Genomic DNA, 19,043 nt, shown 5'->3' on the forward strand with positions numbered 1-19,043 from the left:
CAATATTTGGAGCTGATATTACTTTTCAGTAAAATAAAAAACTTTGGCATCAAAATAAAAAATGAACTTTTTCAGAAAAGTCTTTTGGCATATTGGACAATTTTTCAGATTTTCAGATTTTTATATATATATATATTTTATCTTAGACAGTAAACATCTTAAAACAAAAAGTTAAGGCAGCTCCCATCATTCATCAGGGTCATTGGCATTTCTTAAAATTTCAGTGGTTGCCGCTCCAACCATGTGCTGCGCCACTTGACATCTTCCTTTAGCCTAAAACCATTTGGGATAGACTTAGCTCCCTGGTGACCCTAAAAAGAAAAAGCGGTATCAAAAATGGATAGCTTAATGTCCTAATTTCCAAGCACTTCCAAATTATGCACTACTTTGTGTGCCAAAATGAGAAATCACACACTTTGCCTGCTACCCCAGACACCAATAAAATACATTTGTTTGTGACTGAAATGTGACCAAATGTAGAGAAAAAAAAACTCTGAAAACTCTTGCAAGCCACTCTGTTTATATACATACAACATTGTCCCCTTTCCTGATTTTGGATTTTCTTTTGCATATTATATTGGGTTAAACATTTCAGTTCATCAAACTAATTTCAGTGTCTTAAAAAGACTACTCAAGTAAATATAAAACAGACATTACAGACATGCGGCTTAAAAAATAAATAGAACAAATAAAAATCTCATTAGTTTTCTTCATGAACGACACTTCTTACTTTCATTGTTTTCTGTGTAGAAATGGAGACATTTATCCAAACCAAGGTGACTCCAGAGCAGAACATCTCAAAGACAGCAGCAGTTAAACAGAAGCCATATGTGGCTCAACATCTTAAGCCACAAGAAAATGAGAAGAAAAAGACTGTTCCACACCCAAAAAAAGGGCATGGTTTCCTACCAGTGGCCATCATGGTGCTCTTGCTCATCCCTCTTCTGCTTGTTATCTCTGTAGGAGTCTTCATCTGCTGGAGGAAAAACAGTAAGTATGACAGGAAGGCAATTATGTCGCTGTGGTTATCTCTGTTAAAGGGGTTTCATGTTCAGTGTGATTTTTTTTTTTTTTAAGCAAAGTAACCTAGTGGCCATAATGACAGATAGATTGGATTGTCATGCATGTTGTTTCTGCAGTGCACACAACCTGCTTTGCTAGATTGTTTCTTTCACTCACTCTTAACTTTGATCTATCTGCAGACCGGTATGAGGTGAAAACAGAGCCCAGTGCTGTTGGAGGGATTTGGGGAAAAATCAGTGGTGAGTTATTTCTCATCTGTGATGGCCTGTAAATAAAAGGAAATAGGGCGCCACATTACCACCCAGCTGCGGCACATTGAAAGGGACAAAAATTAAAACAAATTTCCGGACTATAAGTCGCGTTTTTTTTCATAGTTTGGGTGGGGGGGCGACTTATACTCAGGAGCGACTTATATGTTTTTTTTTCACAAATTTTTACTTGATCATTAAGACATCACTTACAAGTATAGTTGACCACTTCCCATGTTATTTTTAGTATAGTTGATCACTTCACATGCTTTTATTTCTTTATCTTGAACATATTCAAAACATAAAAAATAGAGAAAACATCAAATAAAGCAATTAACACTTTAAAGCACCATATCCAAGTCCACTGTCTGCTGTATGTACACTTGCTCCATTTTTGCTCCTCTTATATTTATTATTATTATTTATTATTATTTGTTTATTTATCATTTATTCAATACTCTTATTTATTCATTGTTAGTGCCTTCTTGGTTTTTTTTTGTGTTGCTTGTATGCATATGTGTACTATCTCACCGAGGGATAGTGGAAATGTAATTTCAATCTCTTTGTGTGTCTTAGTATATAAAAAAATATATCGACGATAAAGCAGACTTTGACTTTGATAAAACAACCAAAAAAAATTATATTTTCAGACGAAACTGGATGAGGGCGCTCTAAATTTTACCGTTGGCCGTGACTCATCAACTGGGTGGGCTTAAGAAAAATGGCACCAAAAAGAAACTCATATTTTGCAGGTTACAAACTTCAAGTTGTAAAATATGCAGCTGAAAACAGTAATCGAGCAGCAGAAAGAAAGTTTGGAGAACCGTGATGTACCAATGGATTACTATTTCAAGTGACGTCAGTAGCGCGGCGCGCCGGTTGTTTACATACAAACGTGCCCACACAAGGACTACCGGCATCATTAGCGGTGATCATTTCTAAGTGACACGGAGGACAAAGAGTTTGAAGGAATTAAGGATTTGGAGTGACATAGAAGGTTTGAAAAACTATTATGGCTTTTACGCACGCCCGGTCTCTACTGAGTCGGGGGCCGACGCTCGGCCGAGTGGCTATCCGCGAACGGTGCGCGGGGCTCGGACATGGCCATTACGCACGCCCGGTCTGTCTGGAAGTCCACGCCGCCACACGCTTGGAAGTTTGTTTGTTTAATAAAGAGCCGTTTACCAAACCTACGTCTATCCTTGTACTTTGTTAACGCTACAATATAGTTATATAGTAGATCTGTGGAATAAAGACGAGGCTGACGTCAGGGCGCACGCGCGGCGATGTTGACAAAGGACGAGGAATTTGATCGATGGATTTAATGGAATTAAAGTGCACGGATGGTTTGATAATATTATTGGCTTGTATTATAGTTATTTAAAATATAGTTTATCTATCGTTATATGAGCCTGTGGAATATTTTGAAGCGCAAGCGCCCTCAGCCGTGCGCACCCATTGTTGACAAAGAACGATCGATGGATTTAATGAATTGGAGTGACACCGATGGTTTTAAACACGTTATTCATGTAATAGTTGTCCTTAATCACTATATGTTACGTCAGGCCCGTTCTCAGCTCTTTGTTTGTGTTTGTCACGTTAGCATACCTATCGTTTAGCCTGTTGTTGCTATTTAATGAATTGGAGTGACACCGATGGTTTTATAAACATGTTATTCATGTAATAGTTGTCCTTAATCACTCTATATGTTACGTCAGGCCCGTTCTCAGCTCTTTGTTTGAGTTTGTTACGTTAGCATACCTATCGTTTAGCCTGTTGTTGCTATTTAATGAATTGGAGTGACACTGATGGTTTTATAAACATGTTATTCATGTAATAGTTGTCCTTAATCACTCTATATGTTACGTCAGGCCCGTTCTCAGCTCTTTGTTTGTGTTTGTCACGTTAGCATACCTATCGTTTAGCCTGTTGTTGCTATCGTTTAGCCTGTTGTTGCTCGTTCATGACTGTTTTTGGTGTGGGATTTTGTCGAATAAATTGCCCCCAAAATGCGACTTATACTCCGGAGCTACTTATATATGGTTTTTTTCACTTTTTGGGGCATTTTATGGCTGGTGCGACTTATACTCCGGAGCGACTTATAGTCCGGAAAATACGGTATTATGAAAAACCTTTGACGTATATATATTTATATACAATTTAATGAGTCAATTTAGTGAGTCAATTTAGTTAGTGTTCAAGTTTTCCCACTTAAAATGATGAGCGAGTTCTGTCATTTTCATCATAGGTACCCTTCAACTGTGAGAGACATGAAAAGAATGTATTTGTAAATTATGGAGTGAAATAAGTCTCTAACAGAAGTTCAATTTCATGCTTTTGAGTAACTTTTGGGCAATTACAGAATTTACTTTCGGTTATCGCCAGATCGACACGCTGTTTGGTATTTTGGCCCATTCGTCCATGCAGATCTCTTCTGCAGTCGCTGCGCAATTCCCTCTGCAGATTTTCTGCTGTTTGATGTGATTCATACATTTTCCAGCCGCGCAGTAACTGTAGCAATATCTACTGAATCTGGTAGCGACCTGGCTTACAGGGCCGTGCTTCAAGTGGATGTTAATAGTGACATGTGAAATCAAGTGATTGTGTCCACACCTTTTAATGAAAATCAAAATTGAATGTGTTGTTTCTTGGTAAATGTGCAGCCCTTCTAATCAGTTTGAGAGGAATCAGTTGTGTATATTTTTGGCAGTAAGTGACTAACCCTGTATAGTCGCTTCCGGGGGCTGATGGCTGAATGTTAAGCCTTTGCACTTAAAATACGTAAATAAGCAGGCGGAGAGTTCTGTTGTTGATGGAACAAATAAAAAGATATTTGCAGGTCTATTTTCCTTATCCTTGACACTGTAAATAACTCTTAACACAACGGTGATCAGAACAATCTCGTAGCTTTCTGACATTTAGGCACAATCTTAAACTGTTTCCGCCTTTCAACCGTGCCCGTGTCCTAATTCACCCCGGGTTTTATAGGCTTCCCAAGTAATTAATACGAGAGAGTCCCTCTAGTGGCGTGGAGGTAAACCGCATCAACCCAAAAACGATTCAAGAGGGCCAGATGGCTCATACAGGCATATTCCATGCTTTCTGATGAACCAAACAACCCAGCCACCTTTCAATATTGGCAGCTCAATTGGGACTAATATTCTTAGAGAGAGGCATTTGTGCAAAGAGAAATTCAGTATTACTAAAATGATGCAACTTTTTTCCTTTTTTTACAGAATGGTGTGTTTTTAAAGGCAGAGTTGTTGATCCAATTTACAAGGTGTTATTAAGTTTCAATATGCTCTACATGTAGTCATATTATTTGTGGTGTATCCCCCCCCGGTCAGGTAAAGCAGTCGGCAGCCTGAACCTTGGAAACTTCTTTGCCTCCCATAAGGGTTACAGTCGACAGGGCTTTGACCAACTCAGTACTGAAGGCAGCGACCAGGAAAGGAACGGCGAGAGCAGTGAGTCTGAGAATGAAGAGTACTCTGCTCGTCCCCCACCGCCTCCATCCTCCTCTTAGGAAATTTGGACAGCACCACAACCTTCTGCTTAGAATGCCAGGCGTATGTCATGTCATTCATCATCATAACTCTTGAGTTCGATGCCTTATTGTTTATATATTTAAGTATGAGTTGTACATAAAATATTTACTACAACTTAAATCAATTTATTTTATCTTAATTTAACGTGCCCGTGTTTTTACAGTAAATTAGGATTCTCAACTTGAACAAATTACAGTGAAATGATTTCCTAGAGTTTCATTGAATTACATTTTTGTACTGTTGTTTTTTTTAAGTCCACCAAACGTTTTTCACATTGAATTATTAGACACATTCGACATTTTATAGAAGCATTACAACCAGGATGAGCATGTAAACATCTGGATGGTAAATATGATCACAGTTGGGGAAAACAAAACTACATGGCTCTGGGATATTACTTCGCTTATATCATGGCTCTTCATTAGTATAGGTTCCAAAATGTCCAGATTGTAGTTTGTCTGTTTTGTTTGCTTTATATGTCCAGACTAAGTGTTGTTTAGATAGCACAAGTGTTTATGCTGGTTGTTGTGCTTGCTCCATAAAGATGAGGATAGGACAACAAAAAACATATGCTTGGTAATAACAGTTACCTTTTTTTTCTCCCAATTGCTCATGAGCTTTGACTTAACGTTCTACAATTTGTGTTGTTAGACCTGTAAGCTTTTCATGACATTTTGGATTGCATACAAAGATGTTTGGATTTAGACGATTTAATATTTTTAATTTAATGCAAGATTTAACAGTAAAAGTACATCCTTCCAACGATAAATATCTTTGTGTATTATAATTCCATACATTATTATATTTCTATTCAACTTACATCCGCGGCTTGAGTCAGTCACATTTCGATTGCAATTGTGTGCCTTTTCATATTTTGCCTTTTGTCATCATCTGCCATTACAAAATGTACTATAAGACGAAAATTGCTGCTGCTACTATAGCTTGTACTCCTTTACCGGTTTTTCTTCCTTCACGTCAGAGGAAAAATGACACATTTACTCATAAATGTTTTGTTTTGTAGGAATGTAATTGGTCAATCAGACTCTGGTGAACTGCCTCATCCATAGCACTGTGTCCAGGATTATGTTACACTCATTTCAATTATTTACTCAATAGTCCATCAGTTCATTTTCTATACCACTTATCACTGAGGGCATGAGTGAGGTGGAGCCTATCCCAGCTGACGTTGGGTGAGAGGCGGGGTATACGCTGAATTCTTGGCCAGCCAAAATTGAAGGCCATACTTACTCAGTAATCAATAGTGCATTTGGTTTCATTTGGACGTACAAACACGAACAATGTGCTAAAAATAAACACGCAATGAAAATAAATAATTTTGGATTAAACTGACCTACTTCTAAATTTGTTTTAGTTTGAAAATAAACAACAACTTTGCTCAAACTAAACAAGCAAGCAAAAACGTTTCCCCTGTTTGTTCTACTTGGTAGATACATTTTCGTCCACCAAATACATGTCCGTTTGCTTCATTTGAATGATTATTGTATTAAAAGCATGCCATAGATATAGGATGTTGCAGTCACATGTGAACTGATATTTATTGTAACACTGGTTTTGCTGCAGAGGTACTATTTTAGTAATGTTATTTGTGTAATAAAGTGTTTGCAATGCATCCTGATGTCATGGAGGTGTCTTTGGATTTCCAAGGTGTTTTTTTTTTCTTTTCAACAACAATCTTAAATCATTTACATTTGGAATGTATATTCTTCATTAAGGTGTTGCATCTAAACAGTGACAGTGTGAGAGAAAAAAACAATGATTGCTCTATTGTTCTTTACTTGAGACCAGGAACTGTTAGAATATAATTTCAACATGCCCACATCACGGAAGAGCAATACTGACAGTTGGGGTGCTTTTATATTTTGAACAAGTAATATGTACATTGTGTAAAGGTTCAGGAAAACTCATGTGGCGAAACTGAATGGCATACAGTCATCCCTCGTTTTTCGCTGGGGTTACGTTCCGAAAAGAACCCGTGACAGGTGAAATCTGTGAATTAGAAACCTTTATCTTTTTTACCATTATTATACAGGTGTAACATTGAAACCACAGGACAAAACTTGTTTTCAGGCCCAAGCATTTGTTTAACAAAGAGAAGTAAACACTTTCTTCCAGACAACTACAGTTAAATAATTTTAATCATCAGTACAATGTACGTACTATATAGTGCGCCTCTGCGGCCTGACTCCGCTCTGTAGTGTCTTTTTCATCTGAAGCCATAACACAATGCACTGTGAAAAAAATCTGTGAAACGGCGAGGCTGTGAAAGGTGAACCGTGCTATAGCAAGGGATGACCATACACCAAAAAATAAGTGTTGAATATTCCTTAGATCGTGTCACCAACATGATAAATGCTGGCAGTAGGTCGCTCCCAGTTTAATCCACATTATTATTTATAAACATTTTTATTGAAATTATGTGTTCTTTACGTTATCAAATCATTGTTAATTATTGTGTAAAATCATTGTCACGAACAAGTGGAGCAGGGCGACCAAATGTAGCTTGGACCAGGGTTTATTGTAGGGAAGGGAAGTGGACGAACAGACACGGGATAGAGATTCACGGCCAGCAGACAGGCAAACAGAAGTCCACTCAGACACGGAACAGAATCTGACCGTGAGCCTCCACACAAGACTTGGGGAGACTGGACGAGCAGGACAGGAACACAAGGTGCTTACACAGACGGGAGACAACAGTAGACACCAACAAGGAGGAGCACACAGGCAGGGTTTAAATACATGAGACAACAAGAGGGAGCAGGTGACAGACATAACGGTAATGAAGGGGTGTGGCTGAGGGAAGTTGACGGCCGAGCGTGCTCTGGCACGGGCGTGACAATCATGAACATGATTGTGTTTTCATAGATTAATCTGAAAAGGTATTAATAATAGTGATGATTTGAGCATGTTTATTTCAGATGTATGCATCAATATACACTGCTCAAAAAAATTAAAGGAACACTAAAAATACATAAGATTTCAATGGTGACAACAAAAATGATATGGACAGTTTAATGTCTCAGGAACAAAAAGATGCCACATCTTTTGATGGAAGTAAAAGTTTTCAGCCTACAGAGGGCTCAGTATATAGACACCCCAAAAATCAAAGTGAAAAAATGATGTGGCAGGCTCGTCCATTTTGCCTAAATTCAATTTCTGCAACTCAAAATTATTTTCAATATCTTGTGCGGCCCCCACGTGCTTGTATGCATGCTTGACAATGTTGGGGCATGCTCCTAATGAGACGACGAATGGTGTCTTGTGGGATGTCCTCCCAGATATGTCTAAGGGCATCAGTGAACTCCTGTAAAGTCTGAGGAGCAGCCTGGCGGCGTGTGATAGACATTGTTAGAGATTTGCTCACTCCAACTTATTTTGCAAGAACCAAACAGGAGACAAGCAAGTTCTTTTAGACACCTGCAGGTGGAGAGTCCATTCGTCGCTGTCTGAACAGCGATTATCGAATGAAGTCTGAAAATTCTCCTTCCTGCAAGGGCATATTTATTAGGAGGAACAGAGCGGGGGTGAGAGTGGACAGGTTTGGTGAACCCCCGGCCTCTGGTAAGATCAGAGCAGGGGGTGTTTTACGATGTTGTGGGAAACAGAACAACTTTGATTGCTTCCTCTGCAGCTGGTCAATCAGTTCAAAAGATCTTAGCACTTTGTTCTACTACTTTTGTTAAGACAGGACAGGCGAGTTTAATTATTACAGGTTACATTCCAACATAATCATAGGATCAAGATAACCTGGAAAACCCTAACATCTCCCTCCTGTTTTATCATATGATTATGTCACCCCAAACAACAAAGACAAGTAAGAAAGAAAAACATATATATATGTATAATGAAGAAAGAAGAATAGTAAAAATAAAAACAACAAACAATGATAGCAACACTTTCCAGTGAAATTGAGGCATTACCTCAACACCCCAGATCAAACTTATTGTGTAAGCGAAAAACCTGCTGGCCAGATGTTATTAGCAGGAAAATTCTTACACGGCCCCGTTGCCACAGGCGACCAGAATGCTATCAATAAAAAATAAAAAGAAAAACACAGAAACAGTACATCATTGTATCCATCACTTGTGAAGCATTTTCGATGGTCAAATCAACAAGTTTCCGTAATACATGCTCAACAGAACAGCATCTACGCAATCCACGTCTCATTATCATTATCACAACTGTCACGTCTAAGAAGTTGTATATGTGCCCGTGTTTTCGTCAGCTGATGATGTTCTAGTCTGTAGGTGAGGTCTGTCACACACACTGGCGCACACACTCGTGTCCAGTTGGCAGACAGCATCGGACAACTCCTGTGACCACAAAACCATGATCCGTACTGAACAGGCACGTGCACTCATAGGATGCAGGTGAGGCAGTGCCTCTGAACTTCTGAATGAAGTAGGTCCCGTCCGATGGTGCAGCCATGTTGGTAGTAGAGCCCTTACACCTTGAAAACGGCTCTCTCATCCTGGCACACAGCGGTGATGTCCAAAGCTCCCATCCAGTTACCTCCTGGAGAGCAGTCGTCGTTAATGCATTTGTGGGTCCTGCAACCTTGGGTGCAACATGTGTAGTCAGCAAGACTTGGAATGGTCCCTCCCGTCGTGGCTGGCCCAGTTCCTTCCTTTGATGACCTCGATGTAGACCCAGTCTCCTGGATTGATGGGGTTGTCGACCTGTGAGGAGGAAAGATCAAGCGGCAGTAAATTTGTCTTTGACACAGTTTGAGCGTCCTGATCATATAATCTGCCAAGGACTGCTCTTCATCTGTTGTTTGCAACTCTCGTAGTCAATTGTAGTGCCCATTTAACTGGCAAATAGGAATGTTTGCGGGAAGAGTTTGAACACTTCCTAATGATTCCCTTTAACCAAAGACTATTTATGACAGGGGCGTTCCCATTTATTGCCTCCTGGTTTAAAAGAGATTGTCTTACCCATGCCTTCTTTCTCCTCACACGCTCGCACCCACACAGGGTGTGAACACTCACACACACACACGCACCCACGCAGACAAAGAGATTCTAATCCATCTCTCATGTAGCTTCTCTTGATAGAATCTCCTATTGGTAACTGTATAGCAGACGTTTTAGCATATAATCCCATACTCTGCTCTCTCACTTCTACTTTTCCATGTCGGTGCAGTCGTAGGTGGCCCCTATTGCAGTCATTGTCTTGTTAACTGTTGCCTTGTGACGCCTATGCATGATTGTGTGAATGTCAAAAATTGAACGTACCTAACTTTCTGACCATCCAACCTCCACTGTGGTATAAAAACCCTTACTATTGTATTGAGTAGGTACATTGAGCAACCTAGCTTCCTCCTGACTGCCAAATGTCCTGTTCTAAAATTTATATAACTCGACCCCTACGTCTTAAGCTTGATGAGCCAAAATATAAGATCTTGCTCTTGTTTCCTACCGTTTTAGCCTATTTGTTTTATCCAAATCCGTTCAATCTCTGATTATAATCTGTAGCCCTACGTATTTTTCAAATTTTTATTTATTTATTTATCAAATCTCCTCAGTTCTGTCAAACTCAGTGCACAATGAACCTCCCTTCCACTTTGAACCAAGCTCCACCAAATTTGGGAACGCCGTAGCAAGGAGTGCGATTTGGTTGTCGGACACTCCAAGTCCATATCTTTTTGCCGCACTTCACCCTATCAAGTTGGTGTTCTTTTGTTGTTGCTTCAGAGCGACCCCATCCATCACTCTTGAATGAGTCCATTGTTCAAATGAGTCAATTTTCATCATTGTGAGTTCCTCCGCTTTTCACTGTCTTTTCTCGTCCCCGAGGATGTTGTATTTCCTCCGGAGTGTACTTGTCCTCCTCCAAGCACAACAGCAGTCTTTTCTTGTCCTTCGCCAAAGGTCAAAGGTGCTTCAGAGCCAGGCACCATTTTGTAGTTGTTCACGGCTGCAGGCGAAGACTCGGATTGGGTTTCAGGGGCCCTGACACTGAGAATGACAGACTGGGACGTCAAACTTGTAAGACTATCTCCAAATGTAGCTGCTTCCATCAATTTGCTGGTAACATTTATTTACCAAACTTCAAATTCTCCTTAATAGATAAACAGCGGTCTTGTTTTTATATCGTAAATCCTGCAACTCATCCTATTTTTGAGCTACATTTTATCTATAGTTCCAATTTAATCGGACAGTATGTTGTCTTCAGTATCATTATTGAAAATCAACTCATCGAGGTCTGCTTTCCACATCAAGCCCTGATCTGTATGTCTTGACCTCTCACATGTTATTGTCATGCTTGCTCAAAAATGTGATTTAGAGTATGGTGCTGTGAATTCTCAATCTCCCCAATGAAATTGGATCCCACCTCGTAGTTCTTGTCGTTCTCATGTTCCTGTTAGCCTGCAATTGTCCAAAAAATGTTTTCTTTTAACTGTCTTTCTTTTGAACCTCCAAATCTCTCGTGTTGCTAACCCATCTACACCAGAGCAAAAAAGTTACCACAATATAACACCAAATGTATTCGAAAATTCATTGTCATAAAGTGTTGTATTATTACTATCTTCCACTATCTGTCCTACTTACTCCCCCCCTTTTGAGGCTTGGCAACGCCCATGCCTCACACCTTGACAAACTTTTTGGGAGCATGCGTTCTTTACTACATACGATTCCATCATCATTTAATTTGACTTTCTTTCCAAAACGCTTCTCAATTTCTCAGTTCACACATCTTCTACATGTGTTACTGGTTCTCCAGTTTTTTTTTCTCTAGTTAATTATCAATCCAAAAGCTATGTGTTTCTTTCTAACATTCAACCTGCTCAAAATCACTCTTTCATCAAAGTCGCTCTACTAATTTTCTATAGTAGTCGCCAACAACTTCAACCATTCAACCTGTAATTTCTTTTCATTCAGGCTATCATTCATCAATGTTCATTTGCATCTCACACGCAGTCTCCAAAAAGGAGTCTTTCTATCACATTGGTCCCAATTCATCCAAGCTCACCACACAACATTCATATATCATTTTCAACTCAGGTTTCCTGGTAGAATAATCCACCAATTCAAAAAAACTTAACTAAAACAAACAATTGGCAAATTAATCTGAAATTTTTCTTGTTTTTAAATTTGAAGAACTCAATCTCTCAGATTTAGCTTGCATTTAGAATTTTATATAATATTATAACACAACCAATCAATTATTCCTATTAAATATAGCATTGCATAATCTTAAATTCACAATTTAGCTTCTTCCAATTCCTGAAAGCATGTTCTGTCGTTTTTTTTTCTTCGAATTTCTCATGTGGGCTCGACACTTAACATGCACTAGTGTGGATTAGTTTCTGCTTGCAAACAGATTTCTCTCTTTTTCCTCTCATTTTTATCTTTCAAAATCATTTCTGTTCTGCGGTGCAAATTGGATAGACCACAGTCTAGCAATTTTTTTTTTTTAATACTAAAACTTTAGCCAATGTTCATCATTTTAACATATACGCACACACATGCACAGCTCTCGCATGCAAAAGGTAGTTCCCAGCACCACTGATTCGTCACAGGCTGGCCATTTCCTGTGGTCGATCATGAGCTGGTCCCTCCCATGCACACGAGGACAGCACATTCTAATTTTATTTATTTATCTTCTAGAAGCAAGTTGCATTTCTTTACCACTTGATTTGCATATTTTAACTTCAGTGTAACACAATTTGAGCTCTAGTCATTTGTAATTTGGGCATACAAACAGCATTGTCATACTTCTTGGATGGACAGGACTTCTAATAATCTAAAAAAAAATTCTAATAATCTGACAATGACATGTTTTGCTGTCATATGGGCATCTATTCTTTCTTTCTCTGTATGAGCATAAGCGGTCAAAGAGGAGGAAGCTTGTCATGCTAAAAATGTGGCTTTTCCTCTGCTCCTTCCTCCACCCTTTGATTGATATTGTTTTGCAAAACGACACACTCTTGCATAGTGTCCTCGTCTCCCACAGTTCCAACAGTTGTCTAAATCTGATAGGGGTTTTGATCTGAATGGTGGCTTGCGACCTTGTTGGTATCTAACTCTCCCTCTGCCCCTTTGGGAACTTTGGAAGAAGATCGTTGTATCTTCATTTAGATCATTATCATCATCTAGATGAAATACATCAGAACTTTTGCCTTTTTTGATCACTTTTTCAGCATGTCTGGCCCATTGCATAGTTGTTGTCACACTTGCAACATCCACTTCCACCAAATGTTTCCTCACCCAGTTGCCTATTTCAGGGCGGAAATTAGTGAGGAGCGCATTTATAAGCTGTTGTTGATAAGCACTCTCAGCTGTATCATTGAATGGGATGCCACTATGTACCCAGAATTCTTTTTCAAATCTCAATTGAATGGCGGCCTCATCACTTTTCAACTTTCTATCTTTTGTCTTTTGGATTTGTTCTCTTCTTTCTTGTGAAGCTTTCAACCACACTCTAGCACTTCTACCACTTCTTCCACATTTCAAATTTCCTTGTACTCCATACATTTTCTTCCACTTCAGCATGTATTGCATACAATTAAGAAATCTACTTGCCATGAACTTCTTGTTTTAAAGAAGAGCAGAGCAAGAGATTTACCGTTCTTATTTCCCATCTTAATTTTAGTAGTTTAAGGTTTTACAATTTTTTTTTTCAATTTTTTTTTCTTTTAGGATCCTCAATGCAGGTTTAAATTGACCTTTCAACAAATTACTAGCCTGATTTATTGCCATGGATCAACGCTAGAACTGCTTCTTAGTCAATTTATCCTACCAGTCACACACTCAATCACACTAACTCCAGCGCTTTTTTAGGCCTCATGGCTCAGACAAACCAAAGCCGTATCTCATAGCTCGGATAAACCAAAGCCGAATCTCATAGCTCGGACAAACCAAAGCCGAATCTCATAGCTCGGACAAACCAAAGCCGTATCTCATAGCTCGGACAAACCAAAGCCGAATCTCATAGCTCGGACAAACCAAAGCCGAATCTCATAGCTCGGACAAACCAAAGCCGTATCTTTAGCGCTTTAACTTACTTGTCCCCTGGTTCGTTGCACCGCCGGATCCCGTCAATCCACCTCTGTCAGACGAAGGCAGACCTAAGATGCTGGCCCAGCGAAGAATTCTCTTCCCAGGACTTTCTTTTCCAGGTCCTCCTAATGGACGCTGGCTTGTCGACAATGCAGCACGTCCTCCTTCGCCGGTCAGATGGTGGGTATGAGGATCCCGGGTTTCGGCACCAAAATGTTAGAGATTTGCTCACTCCAACTTATTTTGCAAGAACCAAACAGGAGACAAGCAAGTTCTTTTAGACACCTGCAGGTGGAGAGTCCATTCGTCGCTGTCTGAACAGCGATTATCGAATGAAGTCTGAAAAGTCTCCTTCCTGCAAGGGCATATTTATTAGGAGGAACAGAGCGGGGGTGAGAGTGGACAGGTTTGGTGAACCCCCGGCCTCTGGTAAGATCAGAGCAGGGGGTGTTTTACGATGTTGTGGGAAACAGAACAACTTTGATTGCTTCCTCTGCAGCTGGTCAATCAGTTCAAAAGATCTTAGCACTTTGTTCTACTACTTTTGTTAAGACAGGACAGGCGAGTTTAATTATTACAGGTTACATTCAACATAATCATAGGATCAAGATAACCTGGAAAACCCTAACAGACATTATGTCCCAGAGGTGTTCTATCGGGTTTAGATCAGGGGATCGTCACCTTCATCAATTGTGTCAATTCCTTCATCTTCCAGATACTGTCTGCATACTCCTGCCACATGAGGCCGGGCATTGTCGAAGATCAGGAGGAACCGAGGACCTACTGCACCAGCGTAGGGTCTGACCATGGGTGCAAGGATTTCATCCCGATACCTAATGGCAGTCAGACTGCCGTTCTCTAGCCTGTAGAAGTCTGATCGTCCCTCCATTGGAAATGCCTCCCCAGACCATCACTGACCCACCACCAAACCAGTCATGCTGAATGATGTTGCAGGCAGCATAGCGCTCTCCTTGGCTTCTCCAGACCCTTTCACGTCTATCACAGGTGCTCAGGGTAAACCCGCTCCCATCTGTGAAAAGCACAGGGCGCCAGTGGCGGACTTGCCAATGCTGGTGTTCAATGGCAAATGCCAATCGAGCTCCACGGTGCTGAGCAGTGAGCACCGGGTACACTACAGGACGTCGTGCCCTGAGGCCACCCTCGTGAAGTCTGTTTCTGACTGTTTGGGCAGAGACATTCACACCAGTAGCTTGCTGGAGGTCATTCTGTATCATTCTGTAGGGCTCGGGCAGTACTTAACCTATTTCTCCTTGCACAAAGCAGCAGATATCGGTCCTGCTGATGGGATGAGGACCGTCTACGGCCCCGTCCAGCTCTCCTAGAATAACTGCCTCTCTCCTGGAATCTCCTCCATGCTCTGGAGATTGTACTGGGAGACACATCAAATCTTCTTGCAACAGCACGCATGGATGTGCCATCCTGGAGGAGTTGGACAATATGCTCAACTTCAGGAGGGTTAAGAAATCGCCTCATGCTCCCAGTCGTGTTAATGACTCTAGCTAAAGCCAACACTTGTGGAAAACCAGTTAAAAAAGATCAAGAGGGAGGAACTTGAAATGGCCTCCACCTACAAAACCAGTCCTGTTTTGGGGACCATCTCGTTGTTGCCCCTCTAGTGCACATGTTAATTCCATCAACACCAATGCAGCTGAAACTGATTAACAACCCCCTCTGCTGCATACCTGACCAAAACCTTATCAGAAAAGTGTAGTTGAATTCATGATAAAAAACTGTTCCTTTAATTTTTTTGAGCAATGTATAAATAAATAATAAGATATTGAAATTTGAACAATTATAAAAAAAAAATTTTCATCATATGAGCATCCTAAAATGTATCAAAAATAAATAATTTTCTTGATGCTGGATCATTTCAGTCATATTGGCAAGCATAAAACGATGAGCACTGAATTAATATTTTTCACACCGGCAATGCTGGCTGCAGTATCACTGAAGATTAGACATAGTAAGCTGCTCTACGTGTGAGAATAGTAACAATAAGAAGTGGAGCAGTCTGCAACCACACAGTCAACGTGGCCAGTGTTAATGAGTGCAATTATGCAAACGAAACATTTTCATCAATATTGGCCATTAGAAGGTATGTCTGTTACCATCATTACATTTGTCACTGTAGTACTTACCAGTATAACCTTCTTGGGATACCAAGTTTAAAAACAAACCCCCAAAATGTAATCTTCTTGTTGTTTTGTGGTCTCTTGACTGTTTTATAGTTGTTGTTGTTTTGTTTCTGTCAAATTGCATCACTCACTGCGGCACTACACTTGGGAAAAAAAACGTGTTAGTCCTATTTGACAAGGTACAATAATTCTGGTCTGAAAAGTCTTATATCAGTTAAATTAGTAAAATGGTCAAACTTGCATATTGGCTGCTAAAAACAATCTATTTTTTTTATATATAAAACAACTTTTATTACAGTGATTTTGTGGCTGTTTTGGATTTGAGAATGAGCGAGAGGGGAGGGAGGAGATACAGCAGGCGGAGGAGGAGCTCTCGCAGCAGTAAACGTGAGTGATGTCGTTAATCTTGTGCTTAGCAAACAAGTTGCATTTTCCCCACACCTGCAAGCACAGTGTCAATATTTGATCTTGGCCTCAACAGATTTAATGGACTGCATAAGTTGTTACAGTATTATCATATTAAAGTTAGGCAGGTTATGATGAACTTTGTAAGGGCCCTACAGAAACAAATTTTGAGGATTTGACCAAACCGCTAATGACATTAACCCAAACGCAATTACTGAAAACACCAATCTGCCGCCATCACTGAGAGTTGAGAAGACAATAGAGCTCAGAAGCTCAGAAGACTGTGCTAATACTTCTGCATATATAACAAATATCCAAGAACACATTCCAATAACAGTGAGAGACCAGATAAAAAGTCCAACACCAAATGTAAGTTACGTTAATGCATAATAAAATGACTGGGGGATATTTGGATCCATATTTCTTTTGATTGCTTTAATGCAATTCCAGGTTCCCTGGAGGCCAAAGAGCATCTGCAACTTCCTAGCCTCAAAGATGCAGACAGCGGTACAAGTGACTCCTGGACCAGGAGGCGAAAACTGTTCAAGGACAGCAAACAGTGGAGTTCCACTGGAGGAAGTTCATTTACCAGTGACATCACAGAGGAATCAGGTAGTTTAAGTGTCAGTAGTTATTTCTGATTATAAAAGCACTTAAACAGTAACACAGGGCAGAGTTACCTGCATCCCAGCCGAATCGTTTCTACGTAGTGAGTTTTACCTCAAAGTAACAGGGTAGACATTATTTTTGACCTTAAGAAGCAAAAATTGTCATTAGATAAAAATGCTCAAATGTACAATTATACAGTTAATCTTAATAATGTGAGCAGTTATGGAGCAGAGAAAATCTGATTAGTTATGAATAACATGAATTTTGAACCATCATGTTAAAGCTTTTGTTTTTGAAACAATCTTTGTTTTTTGTAGTATCAGAGGACATGCACTCAATGGACCTGACAATTCGAGATAATGAAAACAAAGGTTTCTATGCAGAGACTTTCCATTCTTCTACACGGCTTTATCAAGGAGAGAAAGATATCCCTGGGTCCATTTCTTCCAGCCCTAACACTCAAACTTCAGCTGTTTCAAGTAAGCTATATTCATACTTAACATACAGTACAGGAATAATACATATCAATCTATCTATCCATTTTCAACACTGTTTGTACTTAATAAGGCTGGACCCTATCCCAGCTGACTTTAGGCAAGAGGCGGGTATATCGGAGTGGTCGTCAATCCGTCACAACAAATTTGACATTTTAGAGGCTTCAGTTAACCCACTGCTTCTCAAATAGTGGGGCGCGCCCCCCTGGGGGGCGCGGTGCGATACCAAGGGGGGTGCGGGTGACACCAGGGAACATTCTTTTCTTTTGGTTGTACTAGATTAAAGGGTAATTGGACATCCACTGCTGTAGGTGGGAGTGGCGGTATCACTGGAAGAGTGTGCGCAAGGAGTAGTCGCTCTACAGTGTAGCGCACCCACAGCACAGAGCAGGCGATAAAAAGTGCAGTGGGACACCATGGAAAAATATTCAACAGGGTTGAAAAGAACGGCGGAGAGAGACGGAGATAAGAGAATTGAGTCACACGAAAGCTAAGACAAGGAAATATGACGAAGCGTACGTAGCGCTCGGCTTCAGTGTGACTACGATGGGAGACGAGGAAAGACTGGTGTGTTTACTGTGCCTTACAGTGTTGACAGGGGACCGTATGAAGCCAAATAAATTAAGGCGACACTTATAAAGTCATTGTACCCCAATCACGCTGATAAGATGCTTGAGGTTTTTCAGCGAAAACGGGCTGAATATTGTCAACAATCATCCCACTTTGTGAATGCTACTTCAGTCAAACAGCAAGCACTGTATGCATCATATAAAGCAGCGTACCAAATTGCTCAGTGCAAAAAAAAAAAAAAATACAACAACACACCATTGCAGAAGAGCTGATACTACCTGCCGCCGTGGATATGGTCATGCTGCCTCATTTTGAGCACAATTTGTTTTATTCATTTTTGTTTTGTAGGTTCTAATGTTTTATATATTGTGCTCCTGAGTTAATGTTGCTGATTACTTTGAATTGAATATTATTTATTGCTGTTATGTAATTTAATATTATGTATGTTTATTATTATTTCATTGTATTTTTTCCAGCATAAAATGGCAGTTGGTCAAGAATGTTTATAGTTTAAATAATTATAATTTATTTTTTATTTCAGGCAAAGTGAAGCACATTAAATCTGTTCTGTTACAGACTAAAAAACAATGTTATTAATAGTTATTCTTTACTGTAAGTTGATCTTTCTTTTTTATTTATATTTTGTTTTTCTTTAATGTTAATAACATGGGTGGGGGGGCGAAATGTTTCCTTCTCCCTAGGGGGGGGGGGGGGGGGGGGGGCATCACAAAAAATTATTGAGAAGCACTGAATTAACCTAATGTGGTTTTTGCGATTGGGAATTCAGAGTACCCAGAAACCCCCACACACAAGCACTGGGCGAATAATCAATAATGCTTACTCGTAAAATTTCACCATGTTTGTCTACTGGCTCTACAATTAATGAATGTTCATATTGATTTAATTAAATATTTAATTAGAAACATATTTTAGTAAACATGCCGGACTGCACAGTATTTGAATATGT

At 39.9% G+C, this 19,043-nt stretch overlaps 2 protein-coding genes and 1 long non-coding RNA gene across 7 annotated transcripts in view; 2 read left to right on the forward strand and 1 right to left on the reverse strand.

Moving 5' to 3' along the window:
* pam (peptidylglycine alpha-amidating monooxygenase) overlaps positions 1–6,449 on the forward strand; it is an 88,550-nt gene extending 82,101 nt beyond the window's left edge. For all 5 annotated transcript variants that reach the window (XM_049738446.1, XM_049738445.2, XM_049738448.2 and 2 more), the window contains 3 exons: positions 751–990; positions 1,203–1,262; positions 4,619–6,449. In XM_049738446.1, coding sequence (XP_049594403.1) covers positions 751–990; positions 1,203–1,262; positions 4,619–4,797 — 479 coding nt within the window. In that variant the 3' untranslated portion in view covers positions 4,798–6,449. The remainder of the gene's footprint in view (positions 1–750; positions 991–1,202; positions 1,263–4,618) is intronic.
* dpm2 (dolichyl-phosphate mannosyltransferase subunit 2, regulatory) overlaps positions 1–19,043 on the reverse strand; it is a 258,461-nt gene that overhangs the window by 157,006 nt on the left and 82,412 nt on the right. The window lies entirely within an intron of this gene.
* Positions 12,095–18,772, forward strand: LOC137840877 (uncharacterized). The gene is made up of 3 exons (XR_011088011.1): positions 12,095–16,385; positions 16,854–17,015; positions 17,330–18,772. It is a non-coding gene; the product is annotated as an uncharacterized lncRNA (long non-coding RNA).

The sequence above is a fragment of the Syngnathus scovelli genome, chromosome 13 (assembly GCF_024217435.2).
Source record: "Syngnathus scovelli strain Florida chromosome 13, RoL_Ssco_1.2, whole genome shotgun sequence".
NCBI lineage: Eukaryota > Metazoa > Chordata > Actinopteri > Syngnathiformes > Syngnathidae > Syngnathus > Syngnathus scovelli.